At 40.9% G+C, this 26,426-nt stretch overlaps 1 protein-coding gene across 3 annotated transcripts in view; it reads left to right on the top strand.

Annotated features, from left to right (window-relative positions):
- The window catches only part of kdm3b (lysine (K)-specific demethylase 3B), a 45,284-nt gene extending 18,858 nt beyond the window's left edge, over positions 1-26,426 (top strand). The window contains exons 8-25 of one of the 3 annotated variants that reach the window (XM_061902066.1): positions 3,709-4,870; positions 4,940-5,156; positions 5,256-5,470; positions 5,559-5,711; positions 5,799-5,906; positions 5,977-6,104; positions 6,178-6,550; positions 6,640-6,893; positions 7,674-7,946; positions 8,046-8,217; positions 8,320-8,410; positions 12,992-13,122; positions 13,215-13,334; positions 14,005-14,028; positions 16,947-17,086; positions 17,185-17,361; positions 18,044-18,178; positions 25,458-26,426. In XM_061902066.1, the coding sequence (XP_061758050.1) occupies positions 3,709-4,870; positions 4,940-5,156; positions 5,256-5,470; positions 5,559-5,711; positions 5,799-5,906; positions 5,977-6,104; positions 6,178-6,550; positions 6,640-6,893; positions 7,674-7,946; positions 8,046-8,217; positions 8,320-8,410; positions 12,992-13,122; positions 13,215-13,334; positions 14,005-14,028; positions 16,947-17,086; positions 17,185-17,361; positions 18,044-18,178; positions 25,458-25,538 (3,954 nt within the window). In that variant the 3' untranslated portion in view covers positions 25,539-26,426. Of the gene's footprint in view, positions 1-3,708; positions 4,871-4,939; positions 5,157-5,255; positions 5,471-5,558; positions 5,712-5,798; positions 5,907-5,976; positions 6,105-6,174; positions 6,551-6,639; positions 6,894-7,673; positions 7,947-8,045; positions 8,218-8,319; positions 8,411-12,991; positions 13,123-13,214; positions 13,335-14,004; positions 14,029-16,946; positions 17,087-17,184; positions 17,362-18,043; positions 18,179-25,457 lie in introns of all 3 variants that reach the window. The other 2 variants (XM_061902065.1, XM_061902067.1) reach the window with 2 other exon arrangements.

Below are 26,426 nucleotides of genomic sequence, written 5' to 3'. Positions count from 1 at the left end.
CAGAGAGGGAAATCACAACTAAGTCCATCCATCCATCCATTTTCTACCGCTTGTCCCTTACGGGGTTGCGGGGGGCGCTGGCGCCTATCTCAGCTACAATCGGGCGGAAGGCGGGGTACACCCTGGACAAGTCGCCATCTCATCGCAGGGCCAACACAGATAGACAGACAACATTCACACTCACATTCACACACTAGGGCCAATTTAGTGTTGCCAATCAACCTATCCCCAGGTGCATGTCTTTGGAAGTGGGAGGAAGCCGGAGTACCCGGAGGGAACCCACGCATTCACGGGGAGAACATGCAAACTAAGTCAATTGACCAAAACTGTATTTATTAAATACTCTTCATTTTCTCACGGGTGACTTTTTAAATGAAAGAACAAATTAATAGTGTTGCTACTTTTTTGTAGTAACACTTCTGCTGCATACTTTACATATTGCTGTTGTCTGCTGAATATCTTCCCACTTGAAGCCAAACCACCGCCAGATAATGGATCCCCTGCTCTTTATTTTGGGCATTTATTGTTTTTCCTCCATTTGTGATCAGTTTCGCACCTTCTCTATCGTGTATTGTCACAAGCTCTGCTTGCACGACCTGCCTCAGCTAACGTTAGCCATGCTGCTACCTCTCTGCTCGGTGAGAGCGTATGACGCCAGACGCGCAAAGATATGTGATGGAAGTAGGAAGGCGGGCTTGTTTTACGTCTCTGTGAGAAGGAAAGACGAGAAGGAGTGAGAAACGCCAGTAATGTAATGCCCGCGGCTAAAAGCAACTATGTGAGAACATATAATCGAATATTATGATATAGTCATTTTCTATATCGCAGACAAACCTGCGATATATCAATACAAACCTGCGATATATCAATATATCGCCCAGCTCTACCATGTTGCGTGTTATACGCTGTCCTGTGGGCCTGTCACAAACTGAGTTCTGCATACACACTGAAAGCACAACCATTTTTTGACAAAATGTGTCAATTTTATTATCAATGACGTCATCTTTCGCGTTTTGAATTAAAACAAACATGCGTGATTCAGTACAACCGGTTATCAGCAGCAACAGGAAGAGAAAAACACTGTGGGTGTTTCACCCTAAACACGCCAAAGACATGACAAACTTGCTCCATTTATAAGGCATTTTTTACTTTTCCTGGCTGTACAGCTGAATCACTAAAAGCGGAAGCAAGTCAGAGATCAGAAGGATGCAGCCTCCAACTCTCCTCGGGAAGATAATTGGGTTGTTTTCTAGCTAGTTAACAACAGAGATAAGTTGTGTAAAAACATTGCTATAACTGTCATTATAGCCAAAGTCTGACAGCGCAATTGTATCTTTATACTTCTGTGCAGCTTGCTAAACAGCCATTATTTTTGTTTTTGTAAAAAAAAATACATATCTTTTTGTCAGGGCTTTGCCTGTCCTTGCTTTTAAATCGACAAACGTTTAATGGTTATTTTTTTATTTTTGTAGCAGCCAGTTGACCATAATGGTTAATTTCTATATAAATATTTCTGATCAAAGTAGTATTTTTTGTTAAGTAGCACATACCTTAAAATATTTCAAGATAAACTTAAAAGATGGTGGTTAAAGTAGATCCACTGAATGGGTGTACGCATCATAATCCTGTTAGTTGACCAGTAAATTTGATAGTAGGTCACAAGTCACTAGGGCTGGACGATTAATCAACATCAAACCGTCATTGAGGTTTAAATTAGTGCGATAACCAAACCTCAAGAGCAGGGTGTCTTTTTTTTATTTTATTTTTAAGTCCGCCATCCATCCATAACATCGAGAGGAGCCAGATGAGGTAGTTCGGGCATCTGGTCAGCATGCCACCCGAACGCCTCCCTAGGGAGGTGTTTAGGGCACGTCCAACCGGTAGGAGGCCACGGGGAAGACCCAGGACACGTTGGGAAGACTATGTCTCCCGGCTGGCCTGGGAACGCCTCGGGATCCCCCGGGAAGAGCTAGACGAAGTGGCTGGAGAGAGGGAAGTCTGGGCTTCCCTGCTTAGGCTGCTGCCCCCGCGACCCGACCTCGGATAAGCGGAAGATGATGGATGGATGGATGGAAGTCCGCCATCACTGGCCTTTGAGTGACAAAAAATGTTGGCCAATCAGAATTGTTGAGTCTTGCGTCCTCGCGTCTCGCCAATCAGTGCTAAAGAAAACAGCAAGTTTGTGTGCTGCAGTGGAAGCAGTCACTACGCTAATAACCATCATAACAAACTACGTGCTCTTTGGAAAAAGTTTTGACGGTGACTAGGCCTGGTCCAATAGTCAATAAGTCCCTTAATTGAACGATACTTACCCGAGATCGATATATTACTGTCTTTCTTTTCTTAGTCCCTTGCTTCAAACGGGTAGAAAGAGGTCTCACTCTGTGCATTGCTCTTAGCCCCTTAGCGTGTTTATTTAACAGTCGAATTAACTGAACGCTTGCTCCTTATGGGTGCTGGTTGGCGCCTTGCATGGCAGCTCCCTCCATCAGTGTGTGAATGAGTGTGTGAATGGGTAAATGTGGAAGTAGTGTCAAAGCGCTTTGAGTACCTTGAAGGTAGAAAAGCGCTATACAAGTACAACCCATTTATCATTTAACGCAGTGAGCCCTCTTTTCAGTCTTTCACAATCTTTGTCTTGGTGGGCAGAGAACGGGACCACTTGCTTACACACACAGGAAGCAAGGACCCTGGTTCTAGTGTTTCTTGGGGTTCAATCATGTATTGCTAACAGTACTCAATTAGATATTTTTTTCAGATAAGCTAAAATGTGAAAACAATTTACCTTGGGTATGAATATGGTTATGAATCCCTGATAAGGTTCCATGTGTCAGATGACTTTTGGGCCAAAACATTCAACAGTTTCCTTTCAGGGCGTGTATATTCGCCCTGGCTGTCTTTTTGTCGCTACTCCACTGCATTCGTGTTGTTTCCCTCACCACTATACACTTATACTAATGACAGAACATTGAAATTATTGGTTGGGAATTTGGACAAGTATTCGCGACACAAGGTGCAGACCATATTTGGCACGTTTACACTTGATAAAACTCCCCTGCAGAAGATTTACAGTGAGTAAAAATTTAAATGGAATTCATTTTCAAGTAAAATTAATACATCTATCAATGAATATGCCAAATATATTTTAAATTGATAGATTAGCACACAGATTTTTTTTAGACTCACCAACTTTTCTTCTACCTAGTCGCTGTGATGTGACTTGTTTACTGAGATTTTCCGTCACTAAGTTCCTACAATAATTTCATGAATTTGATCAATCTAAAAATAGACTTTAACTGTGAAACTTCATTTTTCCGTTTCTTTGTTTAACAAGCTTTCCAACGATACCAACCTTTTTTAAAATGGGGTAAATATTAAGAGATTACATTTTTAACGAAAAGGTTATACGTAGGATCTGAGCCCAATTCACTTTGTATTGAAGAGGTTGACTATAAATTAGTGCATTTTCACCCGGTACAAAAAGTTATACATTTCCTTGTATTTATCACAGGAAAATTAAACTTATATCACAGAAATTGTCTTAACAAGACCTGTCTGATAGTACTGGTTTCATTTTAATGAATTAATTTGTAAAACTTCACAAACATACCCATAATGTTAGTACTATACAATGTTGATATTGTTTTGAATGCAAGCTTACAAACTGATCATCAAACTGTATTTAAAATGCCCCTTTCTGTGTCTTAGGGATCGAAGACTGTGTCTAGTTTCCGTCTACCCGCTGTGCCTGCAAGTCCTGTATTTGGAGAGGTTACCTCACAAACCAACGGCACTACAGCTGCTTCTACAACCTCCAAGGACACTTCCAGACAATTTGGCTTTGGCTTTGGCAGAGATAAGAGTGAAACTCAATCTCAGCAAGAGCAAAACCTTTTTTTCCAATGCATGACCAAGAATTCAGACACCAACCCAGGCTTAGCAGCTGCACAAAGCCAGTCCAAGGACACAAATTATTTTTCTGCGGTGTCTGAAACCTTAAGTAAGGAGGCCCCAAACGTTTTCAAGTCCTCTGCAGAGGGGATGAAAAAACTAGAGCAGGCCAAAACGCCTGAAACCCATCCAACAGGAAATGGTGTGATGGTCTCGTCGTCAGCCTTCCCTGGCATGGTTAGCGCGGCTACAGGAAGGGGTTCTTCCATTGGTGGTATGGCAACACCATCTGGACAACAAAATCTTTTAAAGAATTGTAATAATGGCACATCTACAGCAGGTGTAGTAATGCAGTCTAGTTTTAAACCGTTAGAGAGCCATCAGAACCTTTTTCTGCAAGGCGCCAAAGAGCCACCTAATCCATTCTTGGCCTATGGGGACAAAAACGCGCATTTGTTGTTTGCTGGACTTTCTGGTGCTGAGCCTGGTTCGGACAACAAGCCAAACCTTTTCGCTATGGCAGAGCCACCTAAGGGAATTACAGCTTCCTCATTCTCAGCACTCTCATCCACTGCCTCACCTAGCTCTTCAACCTCTTCAGCACCGACCACAACTCAAATGTCACAGAACGAAGGCATTCTGATAAAGGACGAAAAGGCAGTCGGGGAGATGCCGTCATCCACCTCGGGTAGCTCTGTTTTTGGAATCGCTGGCTCTGCTAGGATGAATGAGCTGCCTGTGTCTTTCGACCTTAACCCAAGCCAGAAGTTTTCCTTGGAGGAAAGAGCCCAGTCCACCAAACGTGACTCAGATTTGAGCAGTAACAGCGACCTGTCAGACCTGAGTGAGAATGAAGATGGTCCAGACAAAGGCCCATCCATTGGAATAATGGCATACCCAGCGAAGGGCGGGGGCATGCTGCAGAAAATTAAAGTCCAAGGCGTTGCGAAAAGCCGTCCACGCAATAAGCCTTTCAAAGGTAGATTATTGTTTGTCAGGAGAATTAATGCAGATAAAATAGGTTATAACAGTTCATTTTCATTTACAGTGGGACAGTCTGTGCTAAAAGACCAAAGTAAAGTGCGGCGTCTAAAGCAGTCTGGCGAGTCTTTCCTTCAGGACGGCTCGTGTATCAACGTGGCCCCACACTTGCACAAGTGCCGCGAGTGCCGCCTGGAGCGCTATCGCAAGTATCGCACTACAGATGACGACAGCGAGGATGAGGACGATCCAAACGTGGCTTGTCGTTTCTTTCACTTTCGAAGGTATGAGAGTAGTAGATTTACTTTGTACCATTGTAATGGTTACACGGTAACAGTATTTCCAATCTTTGTTTGACTTTTTTTTTTGTTGACTATACCCAGGTTGGCGTTCACCCGTAAAGGCATGTTGCGTGTTGAAGGGTTTCTAAGCCCCCAACAGAGCGACTCAATGGCTATGGGTCTCTGGCTACCTGCGCCCACCGTGCAAGAAGGTCTCGACCTTGATACATCCAAATATATCCTGGCTAATGTGGGTGATCAATTCTGCCAGCTGGTCATGTCCGAGAAAGAGGCCATGATGATGGTGGAACCTCACCGTACGTACAAACATCCCGTATATAATTTCAGGACGTAACAAGTATTTAACTAAAATAATTCAAAATTTTTTTGGGGCCTGTTTCACAGAGAAAGTAGCATGGAAACGTGCCGTGCGAGGGGTGAGGGAAATGTGTGATGTGTGTGAGACCACTTTGTTCAACATCCACTGGGTGTGCCGCAAGTGTGGCTTTGGAGTGTGTCTCGACTGTTATCGGCTTCGCAGGAACAGACCGATGGAGGGTAAATCATCCTAATGCTTAATTGTGCAATGTTTATCAAGGAAAACAGCCCAAAAACTTTCATGGTGTTTTTTTTTTTTTTTTACAGATTTAGATGAAGGTCCGGAAGATGAGGTGTTCTCTTGGTTGAAGTGTGCAAAGGGCCAACCTCATGACCCACAGATCCTCATGCCGACACAGATTATACCGGGGACAGGTAACGTGCGTCTATTATACATTAGCACTGAACTATGTCACTTCAAGTGCAATCATTTTTTTCCTTTTAGCTCTTTACAACATAGGGGACATGGTTCACTCAGCAAGAGGAAAGTGGGGTATTAAAGCCAACTGTCCGTGCACCAGTCGACATACTAAATCTTTTGTCCGCAATAGCACCCCCAATGGAATTTCACAGGTACAACATAAGGTCATAATCTTTTTGTTAATGTGCTCATGTGTTCTTACACATAGTTTACTTTTATCAGCAGTCGACAACAAACAGTGGTGGCATCCTCGGGGCTGCATCCTCTGTCTCGAGCGCCACTCTGAAGTCAGAAGGCGAAGCATCAACTATCAAAACTGAAAGTACACAATCCCCAATATCCTCCAGTGGCGGAGGAGGGGATAGTGTGGGTTGCACTAGTACCAGTATTAGTAACTCGACCAGTGGTACATTGTCCCTCAGTAACCTCGCACAGTCCTCCACTAAGGAGATGCGGCCATCAGGAGATGGCAACAGCTCCCTCAGTAACCTCGCACAGTCCTCAGCTAAGGAGTCCCGGTCATCAGGAGAGGGCAACAGCTCCGCCCTGCACTGGCTGGCAGACTTGGCAGCACAGAAATCCAAGGATGACACAAAAGGTAAGGAGAAAAAAATACAATGAACACCACATGAGCAGTATGTGTGCTTTAGTGTTCAAGTGTCACACTAATGTCTTTTTACCATTCAGACTCTGGTTCTCTTCGTGCCATAATGAATCGAGAAAGTCGGCCTCCTTTTGGACTGGACTCCTTAAGTTGCCTATCAAGGCCTTCTGCTTCTAGCCCCAAGCTTTTCAACAGCCTTTTGCTGGGCTCCAGTGTGACCCAGTCCAAACCTGAAGGCTCAAGTCTCCGGGACTTGCTCAACTCCGGACCCGGCAAGCTTTCCCAGGGATCTGGAGAGAGTGGGGTACCATTCCCGTCGGTCTTTACCTCTGGAGGCGTATGTATAAACTACGATTTTGTAGTATGTGGATGCAAGATTTGTGTGTGTGTTTGAAACAGCAGAAATATCAACCCCTCATGATTTTGCTATGAAGCTCGCTGTAAGTGTTGTGGCTTGGGACCGACCGATTATCGGCGCCGATACTTGGTATTTTGATGTATATTGGTATCAGCCCTTTTTTTAATCCATATTGTATCTAAAACAGAAATACTTCAGCAGATAGAATATATACAAATATGATAACAGTATTTATTTTATACAAATTTGATAGTATTTATAAAAATAGTGAAGTAGATAGTAATAACCCAGTATCGACATTGAACATTATTACACTACAATTGTCCGACACGAGAAGTTCTCTTTTTGCTGGAGCCCAATTTTCTTTCGTAATTCATTTAATAATAACATTGACTCCCTGGCATTAATATATTTTGATATCTGACAGGGCATTTATTTGAGTTCTCAGTCAGCTCAGCTGCGTTAACCACGGCGCTCACACGACCACAACCCTTTTTCCCTCCTAATGCTCTTTTGCATGCATGTCGAAACTTACCATTTTTGCTAGGAAATAAGGCGGTGCCAGAGCCCAAAAATGTTTGAGTGACTAAATCTGTAGCCTTATTGAATACAATTGGCGTCCATGAAACCTGTTTTGATTTTAATTTAAAATTAACTATTTCTGATGTGTGTATTGGTACATGATGCATGTTTGTTACTGTCAATTACTGGTGAAGCAAAGAGACCAAAAACATGATATTTGTACATGTCTCTTCTCAGGGTGACAAGCTAAAGAGCAGCCTTCCCAACTTTTTGGACCACATTATTGCCTCAGTAGTGGAGACCAAGAAGGCAGAAGGCCGTCGTACAGGAACCTCTGAGGGAAGCGAGCTTGGTGTGCTGGGAGCCCGTAAAGATGGCGTAATGGGCCTCAGTGTTTTGGAACCACATACCTCACACTCCTGGCTGTGTGATGGGCGCCTCCTATGTCTCCAGGACCCGAGCAATACCAACAACTGGAAGATCTTTAGAGAGTGCTGGAAGCAAGGACAAGTAAGAATCACTATTGTATCATGCAGTATGTCTTCATGATGTATCGCAGACTGAGTTTTTTATTTTCACATTTGCAATTGCTTTTCCCCTGTGCCTTAGCCTGTGTTGGTGTCAGGGATACACAAACGACTGAGAACTGAGCTGTGGCGCCCTGAGGCCTTCAGCGAGGAGTTTGGAGACCAGGATGTAGATTTAGTCAACTGCAGAAACTGTGCCATCATTTCTGATGTGAAAGTGCGAGACTTCTGGGATGGCTTCCAGATCATTTCCAGTGAGTCCCCTAATGCTTGTTTGCATATTATGTCTACATGTTTTCCTTTCTTCTTTTTGCATTGCTCTCCATTTAAAACTATTGCTATTTTTTGAACTGCAGAGCGACTGCGGGATAGTGAAGGCCAGCCTATGGTGTTGAAACTAAAGGACTGGCCACCAGGAGAAGACTTCAGGGACATGATGCGCTCACGGTGAGTACATGGAAACAAAAATCTTCATAAAGTTATACCTTAAAGGTGCTGTTTGCAACTTCCTCATTGTAACATTTTTTAAAGCAAAATATATACATGAGCACCACCAGCGAGCTCATGTTACCATTGGTGGTTTAACAGAACACATTGGTTTGACAATTGTCTATTAATCTCATTCATTTTCTACCGCTTGTCCCTACTGGGGTGGCCCGAATGCAGAAAAATTTTACCGGCTTGAATAAAACGATTGGTGTTTACAGCAGTCACTCACTCGTTCTCGCCAGTACGCGCAGAGAGTGGATGCACTAGGGTTGTACGGTACACCAGTACTAGTATAGTATTGGGGTACTAATGAATCAAAAATGGTGCTATGCTCTGTTCGAAAAGTACCGATTTCCTATTTTTTCTTCTTTTTTTTTTAACGGGCATGACGGCTCACCGTCAAGCAATGATGGGTTCACGAACAGAAGAGCTTGTTCGGTAGCACACTATCACGGAGTACTTTCAAGCAGACAAGGTGTGTAGACCAAAAAGGGAGAGTGGACGCAGTTTGGCCTAAAAACTAATGATAAAGGTGAAGCTATAACCCTGTAATGCAGTGGTGCTTTAAGACACGGCTAGCTAGTCGGCAATGTTTTAGGGACTTCTAAATCACTAATCCTCCCCTCCATGGCGACGATAAAAGTGAGTTTCTTACAAATATCATCCCTGCTGGATGAGGAATAGCTAAACATGCTTCACTAGACACCGTAGGATGATACAACAGCTCACCGGCGCCATCGCTAACAAACGCTAGCATGCCTGAATGTAAACAAAAACCATGGATGGATTTACACCTAACATCCACTGTGATGATATCAACTTCAATAGCGTATCTGGTCGATATCTAACTTTGTGGTATTATCAAAAACTAATGTAAAGTATCCAAACAACAGAAAAATAAGTGATTATTACATTTTAACAGAAGCTTAAATATAACATTTTGAAACAGAAAATAACCAGATATGAACAAGTGAATTAATTATCAATTTGTACAGCTTGTCCTCATAATTTGGACAAAATAATACAATGAGAAATGACACAATGTTACTGCATACGTCAGCAGACAAATAAGGAGCCTTTGTTTACTTGCAACTAAAAGAGAAGTTGTCGAGTATGATCACTATTTTAATTAAGGCCAAAGTTGTTCTTGGATTGCAATAAGAAACATATGTTTAATGTACGGTAAGACGTTTTGTTAAAATGAAGCCAATAATGCCATTTTTTGTGGTCCCATTGTTTTAGAAAAGTATCAAAATACATTTTGGTACACGCACCAAAATATTGGTATTGGGACAACACTAGCATGCACATATACTAAAATAGTCCAAGAGAAGCAACAAACAACTTGCAGTCGTATTGTTGTAATGATGGAACAGGCCCATAAGGTCGATGTCAAGCATTAAAAAAATAGACTCAAAAATGTACAAAAAAACTACCAATGATTGTCACACACACACTAGTTGTTGCGAAATTATTCTCCGTATTTGACCCATCCCCTCGGAGTTGAGGGGAGCAGTGGGCAGCAACGGTGCCGCGTCCGGGAATCATTTTGGTGATTTAACCCCCAATTACAACCTTTGATGCTGTGTGCCAAGCAGGTTGGTATTGGGTCCCATTTTTATAGTCTTTAATGTGACTCGACCTACCTATCTCAGGGTAGACACTCTAACCACTAGGCCACTGAGTAGGTTTGCGATCATCAATCTTCACTATGACGTCACTTTCGAGGATTTTGTGAGATAACGCTGGCTGCTGTAAAGCTCAGTATTAAGAAAAAAACAACTGGCAAGAAAGCGAGAAATACCTTTTACTCCAACACTCTCGCGCCATACCTGCTGTCAAAAGCCTGATCGACCGCACACTTCCTGTCCTCACAATTAAAGTGCTGCTCAATCCTGCCTGCGCAAGCAAAATAAGAGTCTCAAAAAGCTAGTGTGCATAAGCTAGCAAGCTACAGAGTTTGCCATCAATGTATTTATTGTAAATACGAGAATTGGAGCTGGACATATGAGAAGCTAAAAACAAACCACTTTCATGTGGTATTAAACAGAAAAGAGGACTTTTTGTAAATCCGAAGTTGTGGGAATTATGAGAATGTGAATCCTGTCTGATTCCAATCAATGTAAGTCATCATAATCACGTAATACACAAACTTATATTTTTTTGTCTATATGAAAGAAAGGAATCTGTGTTAAACATGCTTGTATTTTAACATTTTAACAAAAAATGTCTGTTTCATAAATAATTGTAAATTATAAATATATACACATTATGAATACATAATTATATTATATATATGCATGTGTTCATATATATATATATATATATATATATATATATATATATATGTATATGTGGTCGGCCGTGATAGCGATGACCAAGAAAAGTGCGGATTTGGAATATAATTACATAGGCGAAGTTACAATGCATAGTAGGCTACCGCCACCTACTGCACCAGAGTTGTAGCTACAAGCTCCATTCACAGACAGAGTCCCATTGCTTTTATGAGCGGTCTATTTGTGGCGGCCGTATTTCTTTCGTGGCAGGCCGCCACAAATAAATGAATGTGTGGGAAACCCTATATATATGTATGTATGTATGTATGTATGTGTGTGTATATATATGTATGTATGTATGTATGTATACATATATATATATATATATATACACAATGGGGCAAAAAAGTAGTTAGTCAGCCACCGATTGTGCAAGTTCTCTCACTTAAAATGATGACAGTTTTTTTAAATTTTCATCATAGGTACACTTCAACTGTGAGACAGAATGTAAAAAAAATCCAGGAATTCACATTGTAGGAATTTCAAAGAATACATTTGTAAATTATGGTGGAAAATAAGTATTTGGTCAACCATTCAAAGCTCTTACTGATGGAAGGAGATTTTGGCTCAAAATCTCACGATACATGGCCCCATTCATTCTTTCCTTAACATGGATCAATCGTCCTGTCCCCCTTAGCAGAAAAACAGCCCCAAAGCATGATGTTTCCACCCCCATGCTTCACAGTAGGTATGGTGTTCTTGGGATGCAACTCAGTATTCATCTTCCTCCAAACACGACAAGTTGAGTTTATACCAAAATGGATACATGGATGATACAGCAGAGGATTGGGAGAATGTCATGTGGTCAGATGAAACCAAAATAGAACTTTTTGGTATAAACTCAATTCGTCGTGTTTGTAGGAAGAAGAATATTGAGTTGCATCCCAAGAACACCATACCTACTGTGAAGCATGGGGGTGGAAACATCATGCTTTGGGGCTGTTTTTCTGCTAAGGGGACAGGACGACTGATCTGTGTTAAAGAAAGAATGAATGTGGCCATGTATCGTGAGATTTTGAGCCAAAACCTCCCATCAGTGAGAGCTTTGAATGGTTGACCAAATACTTTTTTTCCACCATAATTTACAAATAAATTATTTAAAATTCCTACAATGTGAATTCCTTGATTTTTTTGCCACATTCTGTCTTTCACAGTTGAAGTGTACCTATGATGAAAATTACAGACCTCTGTCATCATTTTAAGTGGGAGAACTTGCACAATCGCTGGCTGACTAAATACTTTTTTGCCCCACTGTGTGTGTGTGTGTGTATATATATATATATATTAGGGATGCACCGAAATGAAAATTTGTGGCCGAAGCCGAATAAAATTTAAACGCTTGGCCGAATACCGAATAATGAATGCAGTTTTTCACAATTTTTTTTATATTGCATAAATTGCCTTGAATAAATATTTAGACATGTTTTTCAAATAAAGTATTTTTTTTTATTGAATATTGACATTTTTTTAATATTCCAGTAGCCTTTGCTTTTCAAAAAAAGCACAAAGTTTTTCATTTATATTAGGTCTTCAAACAAAACATGCATTGCAAAAAAAAATAAAGTGCATTAAAGTGGATAAACCCACAACAAATGAATTATTGTCCTTTTGGCAAAAGTCTGCTTAGCCACAGTAGATATGCTGATAATGTAAACAGAAGGCTCAAGTAAATCTCAATTAAGTGTGTGCTTGTAACCTCATACACTTATACAGGTAGCCTACACAACATGCTAATAATGTAAACAGAGGCCCCACTAAATCTCAATAAGTGTGTGCTTGTAACCTCATACACTTATACAGGTACACAACATATCCCAACGTCACTGCACGTTGGTTGATTGCGTCACCGCGTCAAAAAATTGCGTCACACGCCACTATTCGGCCTTGTTTTTAACTCAATCCACCGAAGGCCGAATGTGGCTTTTTTTGCCATATTCGGCCGAATATATTCGGTTACCGATTAATCGGTGCATCCCTAATATATATATATATATATGTATATGTATATATATATGATGTTTATATGTGCATATATATGCATGTATAATTAAGGCATCGCGTATGGGAAGCTCTAAGAGGGTGGGATATATTATGTCAAATATTGGAAAGTTGGTATCTGTGTAAATGTTGCAAACAGCCCCTTTAATAATTGCGCATAGTATTTTTTTATTTATTGATACATTTTCTTTCATGGGTGTCCCAGGTTTGATGATTTAATGGACAACCTTCCCTTGCCTGAGTACACTAAAAGAGATGGCCGGTTAAACCTTGCCGCTCGCCTTCCTAACTTTTTTGTGCGACCAGACCTCGGACCCAAGATGTACAACGCTTATGGTGAGAACGGCTTGACTATTAGTCATCTACTCCATAAACATTTGCTGTTTTGTCTTATCGTTTTGCTTTTTCTTGGGTGTCGTTTTCCTCAGGGCTGATCTCGAGCGAAGACAGAAAGGTGGGCACCACCAACCTCCATCTTGACGTCTCTGATGCTGTCAACGTCATGGTTTATGTTGGTATACCTCAAGGAGAAGGAGACCAGGAAAAAGGTCAGTTGACCTGCACATTTTCCTTTTTTTCATTGGTGTATTTGTCAGTCATGACACAACAAAATTATAACTGCCACAACTCAAGAACAGCTTTTGTCTCTCAAGACCTTTTTTAGGATACAATTAAATATTATCTAGTCAATGTTCATCTAGACTACTTACAATCATAATTATTGATAAGACCCAGACATTTTGGACATTTCCAAGCTTGCAACTTTGTGGTAAGAGTTTCGGGAATGTCCTTTTCTGGTCCTGCTTGACTGTTCCCTAGTGCACACGGCAAGGTCTTGACCTCAACCCCATAAAAATATATTTGGGGTAAAATAGAACCCAGTGACCTCGGACCACATAAATGTTTTCCTGGATCAGTGGACAAAAAGTCAATGATTGCGTTGATCCTGTCTTCTCAATTATCGTAACAACTTTGTTCAAAAAGTCCCCACAGACATTAAACATCTTCCCCACAAAATTGTGAAAGCTCTTTCAGTTCCTTAACATTATATAAATGACGGCCAAGTATCCTACATATTTACACTGGTATTAACACAATATCAAAAACAATAATTGACTGTGTTTCATTGCCATTCCTAAACACTGGCTTACAAAGGACCCTTCAAAATAAAATTCAGGTATATGTCCTTTTCATTATGGCAACATTTCTCCTTCACAGAGGCAGATATCAATGGACGCAAAGGTTTGTAGACTTTCAGTTGTATTTAAGTAGCATGCCCTTCTTTCTGACTAACTCCCCCTTTTCACTGCTCAACTCTCTCTGCGGTTATCTATGTAATGGGCTGGGGGGCATGGCAATGTGACTCTCATCTTTCTTCTATGTAACTAAAAGCTTTGTCAATAATTCCAATTATTGATTGAAAATGTACTCTAGTCCTTTTGTACATCTTTTTCCAAATGTTTTTTGTGCAAAAAGCCACATGATGTGTAACTCTTAAGATCTTTTGTTAGTATGTTCAGTTCCTGCAAAGGTGATGTGGTCCGCTTAGCTGTAATCACTGTGGGAAAACAGTATGAATGAAGGGCATCTAGAGTTAGCTTCCTTCTTCTCTGGTAGATTTTTCCTTCTCTGTCCTTGTCCAAAGTTGAGGTGACATCTACCCGCCATACATAACACACAAGGAGAAACAAACATTCAGTGAGGTTTTGCTTATATTAAAACACGTCTCTATTATCATAGACATACAGACTTGTCTTTCTAAAACACAAATTCACTGTTAATCAAACAAGCCAGGTCACAACCTGCTTTTTTTCCCGTCGAGCCAATCTGAGGCTGTGAATGTGATTATTGTGCTGGTAAATGCGATTGGGTAGTGTGAATAACATTTGTGTTTAATATTGCTAAATATTACTCTCCTAAACACATTGAACATAATGAGGTTAAATGTTCCACTCTTATTTTTGACAGAATTCTTATCTGTTCACACATACAAATGACATTTGCAGTAGTGTACGGTCTTCACCCTCTTTTGAGACATGTACACTTTTTCCCCGACTCTATTAATAAAGTGTACACTTCTCACATTTCATCGGATGGCCGGATGGTGCAGTCATAGTTGTTGCGTTTTTTTTTTTTCTTGCATTGAATAAAGAGCACAGTCGACCACGTCAAATTCCTTGTGTGTTAAACATACTTGGTCAATAAAGCGGATTCTGATTTCAGCAACCATTGTATTATATCATCAAGGGATAATACAATAGAAATACAATAGTAAGTGTACAACTTGTATAGCAGTACAGATTTATTGTCTTCTGAATATAACTCCACACAGGTTTTGTCGAAGCAGCTGCTAACGCAGGTATGAATATTTACTGTAACTGTAATATTTACTACAGCAGAGCTCTGCTTCATACTCGCAATGCATGCTGGAATAATGTTTCCCTCAATGAGTACAGGGTATACACTGACTAAAGTATAACCTTATCATTTCTATTCCACTTCCTTGAGAAGACGTACTGTTACGGTCGCTGAAATGTAAGGCGTGTATTTTGGTGAGATACGGTACTGAATGTCAACAGCTAGACAACACCAAAAGAGTACCTAATGTCAACAGCTTGATAATAAAAGGGTACTAATAATAATTATGCATTATATTTATAAGGCACTTTTATAGACGCTGAAAATGCTTTACAGTGAGAACTAAAAACCCATCATTCTTTCACTTCAAGATGCGCGGATAGGCAATTATATCATCCGCAACCGCATCACTAAAGTCGTCATCCATCCGCAATCCACCCGAACCAATATTTTATCAAAGCCCCACCCACCCGCCCGTTGTTATATATCTAATATAGACGATGCAAGGCATTAGTGAGGTTAGAAAGTGTAACTCCCTCCAAATAGCACAGACACAATGGCTTTCTTGAACTGATCTATTTGAAGGCTTACTTTCCCTTCAAATTCACCGTGAAAACTGTAATAAATAAAGCAGGTTACAAACGTAAAAATAATAACATGCACAGCATCTGGATCAAACATTTTACCAAGTAAAATACCAACAAATGACAAATACCTCGTTGGCCATACCCGGAAGTAGCTTCCTTACATCCGTCGACAGACCAAACGAGACACTTCAAAATAAAAGTATGCCCACATACTGTTTCAAAGAGTGCTGCTCGTTTTTCGTATGTGGGTAACAACATTGAACTATTTATAAATGGTTGATTTCTATAGGCTAGTAAGGTAAAGTGTTGTACCTGACAAGTTTGGGCTACCTTGCTTCTGCAGCCTTCATCAGAGGTGTCACGTGATGTTAGCGTGACGTTGTCTGTGACGTGTTATATGGATTGTACCATCAAGTGTTGTCAGGTACAACACTTTACCTACTAGCCTATATAAATCAACCTGTTATAAATACACGTCAGTAGTCTAAATGAACCTCTTCAACATAACATTTAACTATGTATAATGTAGCGGCTGGCTACGGGGTGTTAGCCAATGACTTTGGCTGGGGGGCGGGACTTCTTGGAGAGATAGGGAAGTGACGTCAACAGGAAGTGAGAGTTCGAGTTGTCCTGGGAAAAACGTTAAAGACATGAGAGCTGTTGTGTGGTTGTATTACATCTTGTGCAATAAAGACAAGACAAACGAAGAAGTTTTATGAGCCTACATTCCTGGGATTATTACAATATATATTTCCGAATTGGTTCAACCGCCACCCGCCCGAATCTATTTAAAATCTATTTATTCATCATGTCTCCCGCCCGACCCGCGGTTTATCTGCGGACTCCGCGGTTGTGACCGCAAACCACGCATCTCTATTCACTTCACATTCACACAATTTGGTGGTTAGCTACATTTTTGGCCACAGCTGTTCTGCGGTAGACTGACAGAAACGTGGCCTGTCGACTACCTCCAAACATTCATTCACATACATACAATAGTGTGTGTGGCACTGGTGAAGGTGGTGAAACTGTCTTAATCCAGGACACAACAGCAATGACAAGGATGGCGGAAGCTGGATTCGTACCAGGAACCCTCAAGTTTCTGGATGGTCATTACCATCTGAGCCACGCTGCGCATATACTGACATGTTGGAAACTTCTCTGATATCCTCCCCCTCCCTGTATGTCTGTTTTGGTGTTTGTTTCGTCCTCCAGAGGTCATGACCACTATTGAGGAGGGAGATGTGGATGAAATGACCAAGAGAAGGGTGTACGAAGCAAATGAGAAACCGGGAGCTCTCTGGCACATCTATGCGGCCAAGGACGCTGAGAAGATCAGAGAATTGCTCCGCAAGGTGAGCAGCCATTGTATACTTTTTTTTACTTTTTACTATAAAAGTTGCAGTGCCTGTAGATATCAGGGTTGTGCTGTTGACACCTGTTCTCTGCCAAGGTGGGAGAGGAACAGGGTCAGGAGAACCCTCTAGACCACGACCCAATCCATGACCAGAGCTGGTACTTGGACCAGATCCTCCGTCGCAGACTTTATGAAGAATATGGTGTCCAGGGCTGGGCCATTGTGCAGTTCCTAGGCGATGCGGTTTTTATACCCGCTGGAGCTCCACACCAGGTTAGTTAAATGGAGAAGAACAGGATGCGATGCCAGAAAACATGTTTTAACTGCACTGCAAAAAGCCAGTGTTCCAAAATAAGAAAAAAAAATGCAAAAATGAGGGGTATTTTATTTGAACTAAGCAAAATTATCTGCCAATAGAAATATAAGATTTGGCTTGTCAAGACTTTCCAAAACAAGTACAATTAGCTAACCTCAATGAACCCAAAAATACCTTAAAATAAGTACATGCTCACTACTAATAACAACTGAACTACTATATGAGTACTTATTTCCTATTGTTTCATTGAAAATAAAACAGCCAAGTCCATTTGGCTGTCATCTGTTTTAATATGAGACACAATTGTGTCAAAGTCATGATTTTTTTTTTTCACGCTTGAAATAAGAAATTATTAACTTTAAAAAAAGTTTTATACTTGTGAGTGTTGACAGCTTTGCAACAGTTGATATTCTAGTTTCAAGCATGTTTTACTCAATATAGGTCGTAATATCTTACTGAGATCATTTAGCACCGAAACCCTTAAAACAAGTAAAGCACTCTAGCATAAAATCTGCTTAGTGATAAGAATTATCTTATCAGACAGAAAATCAGCAAATATCACCCTTATTTGAGATATTTAATCTTACTTAGATTTCAGTTTTTGCAGTGTGATCATTGTTTATTTGTTGTTCTTCTCAGGTACACAACCTGTACAGTTGCATCAAGGTGGCTGAGGACTTTGTATCTCCAGAACATGTGAGACACTGTTTCAGACTGACCCAAGAGTTCAGACACCTTTCCACGACTCATACGAACCATGAAGACAAGCTACAGGTTAGTACGTAACCATATAGTCATGCTAACTCAGAGGTTTGATTTACACTGCAGGTCCTGATTTAACACATTCAGTTTTCATTTACGTTGCTGTTCAAGTTCCAATATCACTAGAGGTGCCCAATAACCTGGTCAATATTAGGAATTATGACATTGCAACGATAATCCGATAACTTTAAACAATTTTTTTTTAGAAACACTCCAATGAGGCGAGACTTTCCAAACTTTCCCACCTGTGGGTTAAGGTGAACAAATCACGCACGCCTACCTTATGGAATGTTTCAAACTGCCACAAAGATCACCGAACCTCACAGTATATACAAACATGGCGATGACCATGCCGTTGGTCGGACTTATTTACTTATCAGAGGAAGACATCCTACTTGCCACCCTAACCAATGTCTTGTAAAAACTTTGCAAGGAAAGAAAATTAACACCTGGCTCAGACATGTTAAACTTCATTTAGGGGCGGTTTAGCTCGGTTGGTAGAGTGGCCGTGCCAGCAACTTGAGGGTTGCAGGTTCGATTCCCGCTTCCGCCATCCTAGTCATTGCCGTTGTGTCCTTGGGCAAGACACTTTACCCACCTGCTCCCAGTGCCACCCACACTGGTTTAAATGTAACTTAGATATTGGGTTTCACTATGTAAAGCGCTTTGAGTCACTAGAGAAAAAGCGCTATATAAATACAATTCACCACACACTAGTATCCACACTGGAAAAAAAAGAAGCTATCGTTGCCTTATTACGGGGCTAATTGTATTGCTCGGCAGTGACATTATGCAAGTAATATTCTTGTAATTAATCTTGCCTCATAACTTTGGATGTATATCATGAGGATTTTATCCAAACTGATACCAATATCAATATTTTCTATCGATGCCGTATTCATCGGTACTACTGTATTTTTCGGACTATAAGGTGCACTTAAAATCCTTTCATTTACTCAAAAAATCGACAGTGCTCCTTATTACCCAGTGCGCGTAATGTACAGAATTATTATTGTAGTGCTTACCGACCTCAAAGTTATTTTATTTGGTACATAGTGTAATAAGTGTGACCAGCAGAGGGCAGTCTCAGATAAGAGACTGCAAGAAGACGCCAGTAAACAACACCAAAACTTCAAATGTTCCATTGAGAATATAGAACATTAGGAACGGCGCTCAAAAATCTGGCAAAATATTTTCGTACGAATTTGGTAAGCTGTGAAGTTGTACTGCTTGATGGAATGTTGGAGCATTAAGAGTACTGTAGTCAGACGGGCCTTGATGCAACATCCAGTATTATTATGGTGTGTGTGTATAAAGACCACAAAATGGCACCTATTAGGAAACATTATTATCTGCCATTTTGTTTTGCAAAATAATGCAAAACTAGAATAGAATAGAATGAACTTTATTGTCATTATATTTGCATATAACGAGATTAAAGACTCCAACTTAAGGTGCGGTAGTGGGAACAAATATGGGGTGAAATAAATGACATAAGAGGTAGTAATAAAGGAAAAACTAACAATTGAAATAAACAGACTACTATCCAATAAAAATAATAAGCAATTCTGTACAATATACAAAACACTATAGAAGTACAAAATACAAATACTGTACAATATACGGAGCAAGACAGGAGTACCGAAGTAATAAATAACGGACGTATTGCACTCGAAGGGTATTGGGGCATTATATTGTATAGGGAAACTAACTAACTTCTCACCTTCTGGTACCTGCAGATGTGTATTTAAGATCTTAAGTCCTTAAAATTTGCACGCTTGCGCCATTCTAATTCGTGCCAAACACCGTAGTTGATAAGTTTCTTCTCATTTTCTATCTTTTTGTTATGGTACATTTGTCCTCTGCTGTTGCCAAAAGTAGCCTAAAGTTCTAGCGTAAGGTCAGAAAGTAAAACACAATCTATGCAACATTTTGACCAAATAACTACCATTACATATTATGTAGACCACAAGGAAATGTTTTACATTTACAAAAAAAGTCATTATGATTCCTTTTGATTTGCCTTTTGTATGAGAATGGACCTGTTCATCGGCACATCAGTAACATCTCACAGCAGGAAAGTCTTTGATCAACGCCTGCTTTTTAAGACTTTTAAACAAGTCAACAATGTTTGCTACCGCAGTTACGTCGTCTTCTAAAGAGCACACAGATCCATCGCTGTTTCTATTTATTACACTAACATTCAACTCGCAATATGTAGGTATGGCCCTGATGTACAGAGAACAGACCTTTTTACATGATATATCATATACATCAATACAGTCCATTAGTATGTTAGGTGGGTGGTAACAACAGGAATTGTTTGTGTTGTAACACAGACAGAGGCAATATTGACTGTTTTGTGCAAAATAAATAAAAAGACCAATGTATCCGCGTGTGTACAAAATAAATAAAAAGACCCAGTGAGCAAGGGTGATTCTCGATTGTTGAGTTTGTACACTCAAGAGACAAAGCAAACAAACACATTTAAGCAAGATGTGTTTTGATGCCGCACAAACACGGTGCGATACAGTGACATCAGATGGCGACTTGAGATACTGCTTCAAAGCTACCTTATGGGTTATTATATACTGAACAAATATAAAAACGCAACACTTTTGTCTTTGCTCCCGTTTTTCATGAGTTGAACTCAAAGATCTAAAATTTTTTCAAAAGACCTATTCCTCTCAAATATTGTTCACAAATCTGTATAAATCTGTGTTGGTGAGCACAAAATAATCCATCCGGCCTCACAGGTGTGGCATATCAAGAAGCTGATTAAACAGCATGATTATTGCACAGTTGTGCCTTACTCTGCCCACAATTAAAGGCCACTCTGAAATATGCAGTTTTGCTTTGTTGGGGGTGTGGAAGGGTCAGAAAAGCTGTCAGTATCTGGTGTGACCACCATTTTCCTCATGCAGTGTAACTCATCTCCTTTTGAATGGAGTTCGTTGATCAGGTTGTTGATTGTGGTCTGTGGAACGTTGGTCCACTCTTTAATGGCTATGTGAGGTTGCTGGATATTGGCTGGAACTGGAACACGCTGTCATATATGCAGATCTCACAGCCTCCCAAACGTGGGTGTCATGTCCGGTGAGTCTGCTGGCCTTACAAGAACTGCTATGTTTTCAGTTTCCAGGAATTGTATACACATCCTTGCAACATGGGGTCGTGCATTGTCACGCTGCACCATGAGGTGATGGTCTCAGGTAAATGGCACACCAATAGGCTTCAGTATTTCGTCAAGGTATCTTTGTGCATTCAATGCCATCAATAAAATAGCAATAACATATCATAGGCATAACTCAGTGGTTGGAGATCGGTAGGTTGTGATTTCAAACCCTGGCTGAGTCATACCATCCATCCATGCATTTTCTACCGCTTATTCCCTTTTGGGGTCGCGGGGGGCGCTGGCGCCTATCTCAGCTACAATCGGGCGGAAGGCGGGGTACACCCTGGACAAGTTGCCACCTCATCACAGGGCCAACACAGACAACATTCACACTCACATTCACACACTAGGGCCAATTTAGTGTTGCCAATCAACCTATCCCCAGGTGCATGTCTTTGGAAGTGGGAGGAAGCCGATGTACCCGGAGAGAACCCACGCATTCACGGGGAGAACATGCAAACTCCACACAGAAAGATCCCGAGCCTGGATTTGAACCCAGGACTGCAGGAACTTCTTATTGTGAGGCAGACGCACTAAACTCTCTGCCACCGTGAAGCCGAGTCATACCAAAGACTATAAAAAATGAGACCCATTACATCCCCGCTAGAAACTTATCATCAAGGGTTGGAATTGGGGGTTAAATCACCAAAAATGATTCCCGGGGGTGATCAAGGGTGAATTTCGCCACACCAAGTGTGTGTGTGACTGTTACGTTCCCAGATGGCTCGAAGTCTAGGGATCCTAGGGGAACGCAACATAAAAGTGTATAAATCAAATGATTAGTAAATTAAAGAGACCAAAGCCAAGAATTGAAAAAAAAAAAAAACTAGGGGGGGTTACAACAAAGACAACACTAGCCTAGCTTGGGAATACAGTTGCTGTCAGAGAAATGAAAGAAACATACCAAAATACACCTCTAGAAAAGAAAGGTAAGCTGACTAACTAAAGCTATTTAATTAGAGTAAACCAAAAACCTACCTAACTACTCTAACCAAAGACGGGTTCAAAACATGCAAGGGTGACAGCCACCACTAAGCCTGGTGTCTCTATACACACACAAATCCTACGTGTGTAGTGTATAGAGGCCTCTGTCTAACCTTTCCCGAGACTAGGCCGCAGATACTTACAAAGGTTGAAAAATCAGGTGGCTTAAAAAAATGATTACAAAACAAAGTAGCGCCAAAGACAAAGTAGCGTCCCTCAAAGCTCCACACAGGATGTCAGAAAAAGAATTCTCCAATCCAGTGGTGAGCAGGTGGTTTTAAGCAGGTCAGGAGGATGATTGGTGGACGGGATTGGCTGGCTGATTAACAGGTGAAATGATGAGCAGCTGGGAACAGGAACCGGTTGATTGGCAGCAATCATGATTGAGTGTGACCTGTTCAAACAAAAGAAGAAAAAAAACAAACCACTATGTGGAACGTAACAGTGACAATAACTGGAACTTTAATTTTATAAACCCACCCCCACCACTGGCCACTACGTCGACATCAGCAAACCGCTCTCCCACACGTGGGCCATCTGCTCTGAAAGAAAAAAATGGGATTCATCTGTAAAGAGAACACTTTTTTCCAACGTGCCACACACGTCTGGATGTGAGCATTTGCTCACTCAAGCCGGTTACGACGACAAAGGCCGGATGACCAGCATGCAGATGAGCTTCCCTGAGACTGTTTCTCACAGTTGGAACAAACGCACCCAAGTTCTCCAGGTGTCGCTGCCACTACGCAAATTAAGGAGTCACGGGTGGGACCTGGTATTCAGCAGGGAACGACGCAAACAATAAATAAACACAAGACATATATATCTATTAGCCACAACACGATCAGGCTTATATTTAATACGCCACAAGTTAATCCCGCATAACAAACACCTCCCCCTTCCCGTCCATATAACCCGCCAATGCAACTCAAACACCTGCACAACACACTCAATCCCACAGCCCAAAGTGTCGTTCACCTCCCCAAAGTTCATACAGCACATATATTTCCCCAAAGTTACATACGTGACATGCACATAGCGGCACGCACGCACGGGCAAGCGATCAAATGTTTGGTAGCCACAACGTGCTCACGATACCGCGCAGTCCAACTCAAAGTCCTCCTGGTAAGCGTCTCTGTTCGTCCCAGTTCTCCACAGGCCGATGGTAAGTCCACAAAAACAGTCAAAAATATGAGGATACTTCCACGCAGTGGCTCCGTAGCAAAAACGCTGTGGCTGACAGGTGCTCCAGGTGGTGTGTGACGTTAATTTCCGCTTCTGCCGGATGCCTTTTATATCCCCACATTCCATTAATTTACATCTTTAGTATTAGCATGATTATTGAATACCCCTGTAACAGTTCATTAATATTAGGTAAATGGATGACATAATATGTATGTACAGGACTATCTCAGAATATTTGAATATTGTGATAAAGTCCTTTTATTTTCTGTAATGCAACTAAAACATGAAAATATCATATATTCTGGATTCATTACACATCAACTGAAATATTGCAAGCCTTCTGTCGTTTTAATATTGCTGATTATGGCATACATCTAAAGAAAACTCAAATATCCTATCTCAAAATATTATAATATCATGAAAAAGTATACTAGCAGGCTATTTAACTAATCACTTGAATCGTCTAATTAACTCGAAACACCTGCAAGTTTTTCCCTGAGCCATTAAAACACTCAGCTGGGTTCAGTAAACTAAATCACAAGTATGAGGAGTACTGCTGTCCAGAGGACCATTATTGACACCCTCCATCAGGAGGGTCAAACATAAAAATGCATGTCTAAAAGAGCAGGCTGTTCACAGGGTGCAGTTAAATTTTTCAGTTTCTAATTTTTTTAGATGGATTTTTGAGTTTTCTTAAGCTGTATGCCATATTCAGCAATATAAAAATAACAAAAGGCTTGCAATATTTCAATTGATATGTAATGAATCCAGAATGTATGACATGTTCATATTTTTAGTTGCATTACAGAAAATAAAGGACTTTATCACAATATTCTTATTTGTGATAAAGTTCCCGGGTGAACACAAGTTAATTGTGACTGGCAATTAACTTTTTATATATATATACACATTGATGCTATGGCCATTACACAGTTTGTGCAAAAAGTATTTGGTTATCTAAACCAATCGTTGCAGCACCTGTCCGGGTGAGACTTTTTCTCAGTTTGTGCAAAAAGTATTTGGTTATCTAAACCAATTGTTGCAGCACCTGTCCGGGTGAGACTTTTTCTCAGTTTGTGCAAAAAGTATTTGGTTATCTAAACCAATTGTTGCAGCACCTGTCCGGGTGAGACTGTTCCTCAGTTTGTGCAAAAAGTATTTGGTTATCTAAACCAATTGTTGCAGCACCTGTCCGGGTGAGACTGTTCCTCAGTTTGTGCAAAAAGTATTTGGTTAGCTAAACCAATTGTTGCAGCACCTGTCCGGGTGAGACTGTTCCTCGGGTGGCTAGTCTTAGACGATCGTGGAGGTGCACCTGCTGGATGTTTGTCAAATCCACCATTGTTTAACTCTTAAATATCCCTAACGAGGGCTTCACGGTGGCAGAGGGGTTAGTGCGTCTGCCTCACAATACGAAGGTCCTGCAGTCCTGGGTTCAAATCCAGGCTCGGGATCTTTCTGTGTGGAGTTTGCATGTTCTCCCCGTGAATGCGTGGGTTCCCTCCGGGTACTTCCTCCCACCTCCAAAGACATGCACCTGGGGATAGGTTGATTGGCAACACTAAATTGGCCCTAGTGTGTGAATGTGAGTGTGCATGTTGTCTGTCTATCTGTGTTGGCCCTGTGATGAGGTGGCGACTTGTCCAGGGTGTACCCCGCCTTCCGCCCGATTGTAGCTGAGATAGGCGCCAGCACCCCCCGCGACCCCAAAAGGGAATAAGCGGTAGAAAATGGATGGATATCCCTAACGAAACACCTAAAAAAAAACCTGCACATGCACACAAACAACTTCACAAGTATCGGAATTTTGCCACAAAACAAAAGGACACTGAAAAAGACAAAAACAAGACAAAATCTCTCTCCTTCAATGTTTACAAGCAAATGTCACCACTAAAATTATGTGATATTTTACTCTCCATTTGCTTACAGCTTGCTTTCTTCTGTTTGTAGGTGAAAAACATCATCTATCACGCTGTGAAGGACGCTGTCGGCACGCTGAAGGCCCATGAACCCAAACTAGCACGCCCATAGGCACTAATCCTGTCCTCAGACCATTTCTTTACATGCAGACACTATTACACACACACACACACACACACACACACACACACACACACACACACACACACACACACACACACACACACACACACACACGTATAAGGTGCAGAGTACAGGTATCAAGTGCGGTGTTTATATATGGGCTTAGAGCATGTCAAATGTATGGAAAGGATTCAACTGGGTTTTGGACTTGTGGGCGCCATTTTGAAGGAAGTCCTTTATCGCTGTCACACAGTACGCTCAAACTTGTCTAGTTTTCCCATTTTTATTTCAAAAAGAATTTGCTTTGAATAATTGTATTTAAGGTCATTGTGTTTGTCGTTCCCATTGTATACGTATGTATGTGAGTAACGGAGGTATAAGCTGGCGTGCCTTGGCAGCAGATGTTTAGCGACCATATACGAAACTGAAATGTCTCTTCCAGGCTCATGTTTCTATTTTAATGACGTTGACGTATTTCTTCAATAGACTCAAGGTTAACCTGTTTTTGTAGAATTTTTTTCTTTTTGTTCTTGCAGTTTTTGGAGTGTTTTCCAGTGCTTCTACCCTAAGCGGCTGAAAAGTGTGAAGCAGCCAGTGAAGGGAAGCAGACCAAAGTTTTGTATTTTTAGTTTCACTTTCAAAATAACAAGTTTTTTCTTTTATTATACACCTGTTAATCAATACACGGGTGGATTTCATAGAAAAAACATTTTTTGGGGGGGGTTACTTTGTTTCATAGGCTGAACTGCAGATTTGCAACATTGTTCTAAAATCACATTTGCAGCTGAACAGAACTACTGGTCATTAACATTGTATCAATATATTAATTGATCTTAGCAGTACGTTTGATTTTTCACAATAAAGGTAAGAAAAAGG

This window comes from Nerophis ophidion, linkage group LG05, assembly GCF_033978795.1.
Source record: "Nerophis ophidion isolate RoL-2023_Sa linkage group LG05, RoL_Noph_v1.0, whole genome shotgun sequence".
Taxonomy (NCBI): Eukaryota; Metazoa; Chordata; class Actinopteri; order Syngnathiformes; family Syngnathidae; genus Nerophis; species Nerophis ophidion.
This window is presented reverse-complemented; position numbering and strand designations above follow the sequence as displayed.